Source organism: Centruroides sculpturatus, unplaced genomic scaffold, assembly GCF_000671375.1.
Source record: "Centruroides sculpturatus isolate CEXI.00-Female unplaced genomic scaffold, Cexi_2.0 scaffold1280, whole genome shotgun sequence".
Taxonomy (NCBI): domain Eukaryota; kingdom Metazoa; phylum Arthropoda; class Arachnida; order Scorpiones; family Buthidae; genus Centruroides; species Centruroides sculpturatus.
Genome location: NW_019385451.1, coordinates 206,623 through 216,577, shown reverse-complemented (window position 1 = coordinate 216,577; position 9,955 = coordinate 206,623). Strand labels below are relative to the sequence as shown.

Here is a 9,955-nt window from a genome sequence, read left to right as displayed (position 1 = left end):
TGAAAATTAGGAGGCGATTGCAGGAATAATTACGATTCTGCCAATTATTAAGCTAATTATTCGAAGAAAGTCTCAGAAAATTGAGATATTTTACATTAATGAACTAAAATTAATTGAATTATATTAATCGCTATTAGAAAATTAGTATTACAATAAAACACCGTAATTTCATACTCTGCACTTTAAAACATTTTGTGGTTCAAGACACGTTCGTAGTTATTTATTCATTTTTAAGAAAACTGGATTATAACCGCCCATTGAAAAGTACTAAAACATTTAGTGTGCCCTGGTGGAGATAAGATTAAAACTCCTGTGTAGAACAATACTCTCAATCAAAGACAGTTAAATGCCCAATTTTAACAAAACTAGTTTAATAAAATACATTTATTCTTACCATACAAAAACCATTATAATAGAGTCGACCTTATAATCGTACTCTCCATGAAAATAGTCTTCATCTCCTGGGACTGATATATATAAAGGTAAACACTTAAAAGCAACGTAGTTCATTTGAGGAAACACTTCCAAAAATGCTCGAGCTGGTGTATGGGTCCACTCTAAATACCTTCGATGGAAAATATACAGGAAACATCTCTTCTCTATCCTTTGGAATTCAGAATATTTCAGCATTTCCAATTGCTTTTTAATTCTCCTATAACCAGTTTTAAATGCATTTAAAAAGTAAAAAGCAAAAGCATCCACTTTCTCTCCATGAAATATTGTGAGCCTGTATCCATTACTGTAGATTGAATAATTCATAACTTTGTATGTGATTTCCCTTAAGGCAAAATCTTTGCAGATGATGACACATTTCTTTTGTTCGTCTGGGATGTTCAATTTGTGGTATACATTCTTCATTTTCTCTTTCAAATCTGTTAACTCATGAAATAAACATCGGATTCCAAAATGTTTCAACGAATAATTAATAATATTGAAACCTGGAATGTTTGGAAACATTGATATTTGTATTTCTGCTGTTAATGCCAACTTATAGTGATCAGGAAAAAGGCGTGTGCCATCATTTCCTGGAATTAAAAATGTGATTGTTATTAACAATTAATTAATAATAACAAACTCACACAGTACAGCTACTTACGATACAATTTATCAATAATGTCCGAATATTCATGACCTGGAATGAAAGGAAGTGTAGTTTCTCCGAATCTAATAAGATCATATGTAGACTCAATCGTAGGTTCAGGTTCATCTCCTAAATCTACAACGAACCAATTGTATTGAAAATGATCGTCGAACCCAACGTACGGACGTAGATTTTCCGATTCGTCGATTGCGGAGTATATTACACTAAGAGGAATTCTCTGTTTAAATAAATCAGAATATTTACAGCAAATGCAAAATTTATTTAGATAATACAATTAATGAAAACTTATTTTACTGCAATTCAATAATTTAAAATGAATACATTTATACAAAGTTACAAGTTAATGTCTAGAAAAATTCTGCAGTTCGTTGTAGGTTTTGAAATAACTTTTCTACAAATAAATACACACTAAATCTGTTTAACTGACAGGATTTCAATGAAAGTTTTAAGTGTAAAGCTTCCCTGTTCAAAAGACAGCGTTTAAAGTTAAGATACTAACGAATAGGAAATTGAAAAGAATAGATCAATTACCGACGTTTCTATAAATGAAGGACATTTTCAAAATGAAAATTACAACAACATTAAACAACAAAAAAGGCTGTCGTAGAAGTCATTGAGATATGGACGCCAAAGAACAATTACCTGTACTCGTACATTCAGTCATTCTATGACAATTGTACAATACAAACAATAGAAATCTTAAGCATAGATTACTGGAAAGCATTTGACACTCATGCATTTACGGTTCTTACATACATTACACAAATACAAAATGTTCAAACAGTTATTACAATCTGAAAAAAACAATGCAAAAGTGGACAACGACACTACATCTCACATTTTTTATTACGTACGTCAAACAATTCCAGACCAGGTATTTTTCAGAGAGATTATTTAAATTCATTCTGATTTTGTGCTCTTAAACTCATTATGCAATAAATTAAAAAACACATACTATGAATTTACAGCAAACCTATTTTAGAAACACTACGAAGCAATACAATATATGTATTTTGTTTTTCATTTGCGTAGAATNGTTAAGTTATAAATCTACTCGCGATTCACATAATGGGGCGAGGGCGGCCAAATATCTAGCGGGCAGGCGGCTATCAGCCCGGAACTGGTCCTGCATAGAATCATTGGAAGCGTTATACGATGTTTTGGTGTGTAGCATCCACCAGTGAGGTTGGTGCTCTTAAATGCGTATAATCTGGCTGCTTTACACTATTCAGATATTTTCGCCGTGGAAGCTGTCAGGTATTCGACAATACAGCACCACTGATATTCGAATATACAATGGCAATCTTATTATTATTTCACATGTAGTATAGAAATTTGTAATAAGACACACAATATGGTTATAATAAAATATTACTTTTAATTAAATCAAAGTACTGTACGTTAAAATATGAAAATTATCGCGCAATGTGTATTTATATTTTAGAAAATACAAAGAAAGCGGCTATTTTACCGCTTCCAAGGACGGCACGCCGCTGAATATAACGTATATGTTACAGACAAACTGAAAAATGGTCAGAATTTATAATGCCTGGTAATTATGAATAAAGATACATTATCGTTGGGCAATTACAGTATCTGCATCCTTTAGAAAAATGCTCGACAGGATCTACAGCTTCAATAGAACGTAAAAACTAAGCAATTTACAAAAGAAACACGAAGATTTTTATTCTAACATTATGTGTACAGTAAATATAGTAAACACAAGGTAGAGTAGAACACATAAAATCAACATACATTATTATATAAAACGGTATGTTGATTTTATTACTCACACAAACAGTACTGTACTGTACTTAAAATACATAAATGATGCCTTGATTTATAAACATTTCACTTTAAAACCTACTTTCAACAAAAAGAGTAGATTTTTTATAACAACAACACAGTTTTATGAAAAAGTTAAATTTAAAAGTTTTTTATTTAAACCGCATTATTTCAAAATGGCGTAGTTAGAATGATAAATTTATTTTTAGCAAAATTTTATATTTTTATCATAAATATCAGCTTAAAGGACACTTCTCGAATGCCATTTTTGGTATCGTATATGGTACGCAAAGCGGTATGCTGTATAGTTTGTCGGATGATCGCTGCTCAAGGTATCATTATCGTCACTTTGACCAACCGGATGATAGCAGTATTCATAACGACCCATCAATATGATAAATTATAAAAAAAGAACGTGACATTTATCACAACGCCCGATTTTTTTTTGTCGTTATTCATAATAACCTGGCAATAAAACCGCCCGATACTGATCACCCGATACTGATCACCCGATACTGATCACCTGTTCCATAATATAACATATACATTAGTTTATAACCAGGTATTTAAAATCTTATCCAGTATTATTGCAAATAAATAAACAGTATTTTTCCAATTAAAATTACAAATACTACACAATTAAAAGTTATTGTGCACGAAAGCAACTTCCTTTAATTACGTACTTTTCAGGACCGTGCGGTATATTTTCNTAAACAACAAAAAAGGCTGTCGTAGAAGTCATTGAGATATGGACGCCAAAGAACAATTACCTGTTCTCGTACATTCAGTCATTCTATGACAATTGTACAATACAAACAATAGAAATCTTAAGCATAGATTACTGGAAAGTATTCGACAGTATCCTGCATTTACGGTTCTTACATACATTACACAAATACAAAATGTTCAAACAGTTATTACACATCTGAAAAAAACAATGCAAAAGTGGACAACGACACTACATCTCACATTTTTTATTACGTACGTTAAACAATTCCAGACCAGGTATTTTTCAGAGAGATTCTTTAAATTCATTCTGATTTTGTGCTCTTAAACTCATTGTGCAATAAATTAATAACACATACTATGAATTTACAGCAAACCTATTTTAGAAACACCACGAAGCAATACAATATACGTATTTTGTACGTCATGTGCGTAGAATACATAAAACCCAACATCCTCACAAAGACAATCTAAATAGCCTATTAGAACTCACACACAGTTACTCTATTGATGAAATTAAAGTTTAATATAGACAAATGCAAAAACACTCGCGTAGAGAAACGAATTCTGAGGAAAGACACAGCACTGAAACCATCCATAACTGAGAAATCTACAAATGCTTAGATTCAAAAAGAAAAAACTCAATTTCATGCACAAATCATAGCGAACTAACAATCAAAAAGCCATTTCAGTAATTAATATTTTCTAAACTGAATTCCGTAACTTAGAAATTATTTGTGTTAATCGATTTTGAGCGTTTGTAGCAATTATATAATCATAGCATTTAATCAACAAAATAATGTTATAATAATTACCCTTGTGATTATTGTTACTTGGTGATACATTATATTTACGATGATATCTCTCCACAGGATACACACTCGGCTGCATAAATCTAATTCCTCATCTTTCAAGTATTGAAATATATGAATCATTATTTCTGGCAATCCTCCAATTAAAGTGCAGCCACGTGGCGATATTGCACCTGTTTCCGTTGTTTTTTCAAGTGCGGTTTCTGCCATTTTGGAAATTCTCTGTAAAGAAAAGAATAATTTATTAACTTACAACGACAGAGCCAGACGTTAAGGTTTCCGACTCAAACAAAACTTGGTGAACGTTTACCTCTAAACACAAACAGCTCCTTGTCCAAATAATAAGACCCGCTAAATCTTCTGAAGTTCTGCTTGTAACTGCGATAGCAAATTAGATAAGATACTAGGCACTGGCGCTAAGCAATGCAAGTACACAAGTTAGTTTTTGTTTATTAATGTGTAACAAATTTATTCTATTATTTTACTGTATGATTAGCATCCTTATTACTATTATTAGTCAACGCGTTTAAAGCTTAGCACGAAACTTATTGAAAACTTGTTTACAATATGAAATTAATCGATTAAGCTATACTTCACTAAGCCAATAATATTCAAAAAAATGTATGCTTTGAAATAGAGAATGAAAATAATGTTTTGTTGAACGTTTTAGACACAAAGATTTCATAATTTTATCACTTTCAAAAGGTATATTAAGCTGTGTGACTTCGAAAAGGTCACCAATACTATTCCAATACGACCGTGTTTATAGAAAAAAATATATTTCATGTGTACACAAACAAAATTAAATTACGTACAAGTGATACAACAGACCAAAACTTGGAAAATTAACACACACACCTCACATTACAGAAAACAACTATCCCAACACAATTATTGATAATCACGCTGGAAAACAAACGATATCATTCATTATTATTCTTGCTCCCACATTGAACAAAAATAAAAAAAAAAAAACTTTCTTAAACATCAGATAATCCATTTATAGAAAGACGGATGTAATGTTTAATAATAGTTTGTTTTATATCTGCACTTGTACTTGTCAACCAGATCGTTATTACGTGGATGAAACTGGAAAAATGTTATAAACCAGTGTTCAATGAAGCACGTTACACCTCGCTTTTAGCCAGTTTTTTCTTTTTTTTTTTTTGCTTTTATGTTTTCTCCTTTTATTTGTCATTTTTTTAAATATATATGTTAACAAGTTTTATTTTTTCGTTTTACAGGTACACCATTTGGCTATTATTTTATCAATATTTAGTCATTTTACTATATTTATAATTTCAGTTTTACTTTACGCTTTTAACACTTAGTTTTATTTATTAATTTAATAGTACCAGGGAAACTCGGTATGTACGGGTATATTATAACAGGAAAAATAAAACAACGTTACAATCGTCAGTATCAATTCCAGTAAAAAATACATTATTATTAACTGTGCAGCAAACGACTACTTTATAACAAAAATTAGACATTAAATAAGGCGCTTGACTCAACATTCCATTAAAAAAACTTTTACTGTTCCAACCTCTTTCACTCAAATAATGAACATCTTTTAGCCAATATAAGTCTCTTAGTCGTTGATCGCAATCCCAAAAGAAAAAATTTTCACTTAAATACATATATCTAGAGGACAATCCAATGTTATATAGTAATCCTTTAACAATAGCAGGCCATGGCTTCATTAAAGAATTACCATCTATCTGTCACAGCTACACTATTTCCAATTTTCGCTAGTCTCATCTTGTTCAACCCCCGATTTCTTTTAACAATACTCAACCTACAATCTGTATCAAACCACGGAAAATTGGAAGTTCCAACAGGCCTTCGGCCAATCTGAGGATTTAATTAAATAATGCAAGACCTCAAACGTTAATACTGACTGACTATGAATCGCACACAATAGTTCACTGTATTTATGATTTATCATCTCACTACTTTCTTCCCTCCAAAATATTCTCTACTACCACCAATAGACCTTTTAAACGATTCTCGTATTTTCTTTTTAAATTTGTAATCTAAAACTACACTAATTCGAAAATGATTACTATGTACTTTATCTATTACAGAAAAACTTGTTACAATAGATTACAAGGATAACAGAGTCAACTTACCCAAGGCTAAATCAATGACAGAACATACTATTTCACCTACATAAGTGTAATAACCTTTGGACACAGATGATCCTCTACCATTTAAAATTATATATCCCGCATCTTCTCAAAAATCCAACACAAATCTTCCACGATTATTTATCAATGTATCTTGTGATAGCCTCGANTGTTACAATAGATTACAAGGATAACAGAGTCAACTTACCCAAGGCTAAATCAATGACAGAACATACTATTTCACCTACATAAGTGTAATAACCTTTGGACACAGATGATCCTCTACCATTTAAAATTATATATCCCGCATCTTCTCAAAAATCCAACACAAATCTTCCACGATTATTTATCAATGTATCTTGTGATAGCCTCGACATCCAATCCTGATCAAGATCCTCATTACAATCATAAATCCATTCCTGTAGCTCCACCAATGAGCGTGTTAAAATCACCGATTAAAAAATCCAACTTATAATAGCTAACCAACCTAACTACCTCTATCCAAATAGTATTCCATAGAGCAGGTCTTATATAGATAAAAAGAAATTACTAAATGTCTTATTGTTAAATCTACAACAATCCAATATAGTAGTTCTACCATCCCACCACATTTCCATTAAGAAAATTATATCAAAAGTACGCAAAAAATTCCAGAAAGGATTAGGTTTATTTACAATACCTTCACAATTCCACGAAAGTACCGACGTACGGTACCTACTCCCGGTCAAGTTGAAATTTGCTCTTACATTTTCTTAAAAACTATATACAGTAGAGCCTCTATTATCCGACCCCTGATTAACAGACCTCGGTTAACCAACCATCCTAGTCGGTAAATTTCAAATGTCCGCTAGTGATGTAGCGCTACAATATTTGGCTATGTCTTGGCTACTTTAATATTATTTTTACGTGTTTCAGCTGGCAACACTGGATCGACCATGAAAGGAAGCCAGTATTTAAACGAAGCTTAATTTTATAATTTTTAACGATACAATACCGACGATTGTTATTTTAAAAAATTTTTGTTAAGATTAGTTCACACTGAGCGAATAGCGAAAGCGAATGTGAAAAGCGAAAAGCGATTTTTATTCGCATAGCGAAATTGACCCTACAACTAAAAACGAAAAGCGATTGCAAATTTAAAACAGTCAATCATTTGCAAGCAAGTGAAAACGTCATCTCGAAAAACAAAATGGCCGCTTCCGATATTCCGTCGTTAACCACATTTGTTTATTTATTGAGAAAGAAAAATAAGTCAAAAAGAAAACGATGCTGGGTGAGATAAATATTGAAATCCGTAATTACAACATGTAATCTATTGCGTGAGAAAGTTTCTGTAGCCATCTTGAAAACAACGAGAACCACGTGACAACTAGCGGGAATACGATTGGTGCGAAATTTTTTCGCTAGCGAAAAAGCTCGACAGTTCCGAATTTCGAAGCGATTCGCGAAATGGTAAAATTCGCCGGAAACGACGTCATGTCTGACGTGTTATTCGCTCTGTTTTTCGCTTTCGCTAGCGAATCGCGTTTAGTGTGAACTAAGCTTTATGCTTAACATCGATGAAAATTCAACGCGAAGTAGGTTAATAGCGATATACTAATATACTATTATACTAATTACATGGGATATAATAATATACTACACTAATAATGGATTTTTTCATACTTTTCGGTTATCCGACCAACCACAGTCCCCAATTGAGTCGGATAATCGAGGCTCTACTGTATTATATTTATAAATTTTATCATCAGCTTTTACCGCATTTCTATTATTTAAATAAAAAATTGAAGCTCCCATCCTCTTTTTTTCTCTAGCAAAGTTATTATTTTCCTTATATCTCTAGTTACAGAGGAAAGGTGATACATTATAAATACCCTAGTCCCCTTTAATTTAAATGCTGTTCTTATAATCTTACATTTATCACCATAATCCAAAAAACTACAATAAATCAACCTAGTTCTATCATTATCACGATTCTGACGTCATCTCTGGATTATCTGGGATTAAATTTGGGAAAGTAACACCAGAAATTTTATGGGGTGTGGTCTAACACAGATATGTCAGACTTCATCGCCATCAACCGATCGATTTTTTTTAGCTTGACCATAGTGCCCAAATGACATAACAATGAGAAAAAGAAAAAAATATTATAGTACTATGTCAGGTTTATATATAAATATAGTGAATAATATTATTAGATAAAACACATTTTATAATATAATCGAGATGGGTTGATAATAATAATAAGCGCAGAGCCCAAACGATTAGGAGCTGAAAGTTGAAATTTGGTACACAGGTAGGGTAGTGTACATCATAAGAACGTTCACTAAAGGATATTTTGAAATTCCCTACCCGAGGGAGAAACCCGAAGAAAAAGGCTACTATTATACTAATTTAAATGTGAATTCTTGCGTTTCTACTGCATTTTATTAGGTATGCCACGAGAAGGCACGTTAAGAAGGGCTTTTTGGTAATTCCCATCGCTGTTTGTTTGTTAAAAAATAGTACTTGCAATTTCATTTTCTTACGAGTCGGCAATGTTACACTGCTTGCAAGTCCTTCCAGCTGAGTCATTTGCTCCTATTTTCGATCTTTAAAAAAAGATTTTTCAGTTGAAGGTTGATTAGGTCCCCGTCCATTATCCAGTTTACCCGGAAGACCTTCCTAGTGTGAATTTCTATCTGGAAGGTGATAGCACCCCTTGTGGCTTTAATATATAAACTGACGGTTCTAGGAAGCAGTCAGAGACCAGGTGTGCTGTAGTGGCGGTGGATGAGGGAAGGCGCTTCTTCTATCAAAAGAAATTCCCTTTGGCTTTCCATGCAATGTTAACCAGGCGAAATCACTGGCGATCCTTAAGGCCATTCAGCTCATTGATGAGCAGGGACTCACGAACATTTCGAGTGGCTTCAATATTATTTCTTTATTTCTGAGAATAGGTGGCTTTCTTACAACTTAAAGACAAAAATACCCATCTCACTATCATCAGGGACTCGTTTAAAACCATCTTAAGCATTGGGCCCAATACTCTCCTTAAATTTCGCTGTGTTAGGGGTCATAGCAGCATGAAGGACAACGATAAGGCAGACCTTCTGCCAAAGAAGGCTGCCACTGAAAAGGGTAACCCTTCATACTACAGCATCACTCCATTCTGGGTCTATAATCAAATATTCAATATTCTTAACAGCATATGGCAGGACCACTAGAACTCGTGTGACAAAGAGAGGCTCACGCACTGATTGCTTCCAGAGGTGACCATACCCCACTCACTTCGTCCTCAGCTTCCCCCTATCCCCAGCTCATCACTTCGCATAATGAGTTTGGGTCGTACTTCGTACGGTTTATGTTTTAACTAACCTCTGTCCCTCCGGACCGCGTTACAGCGCTCCGGAACTCCTTTC

General features: G+C 33.1%; 1 protein-coding gene across 3 annotated transcripts in view; it reads right to left on the bottom strand.

Annotated features, from left to right (window-relative positions):
* Positions 1-348: 348 nt before the first annotated feature.
* Positions 349-9,955, bottom strand: part of LOC111639132 — a 12,638-nt gene continuing 3,031 nt past the window's right edge. For 2 of the 3 annotated variants that reach the window (XM_023384915.1, XM_023384914.1), the window contains exons 2-5: positions 4,736-4,803; positions 4,429-4,647; positions 1,097-1,319; positions 349-1,025 (exon numbers count right to left, since the gene is read on the bottom strand). In XM_023384915.1, coding sequence (XP_023240683.1) covers positions 391-1,025; positions 1,097-1,319; positions 4,429-4,635 — 1,065 coding nt within the window. In that variant the 5' untranslated portion in view covers positions 4,636-4,647; positions 4,736-4,803 and the 3' untranslated portion in view covers positions 349-390. Of the gene's footprint in view, positions 1,026-1,096; positions 1,320-4,428; positions 4,648-4,735; positions 4,842-9,955 lie in introns of all 3 variants that reach the window. The other variant, XM_023384913.1, reaches the window with a different exon arrangement.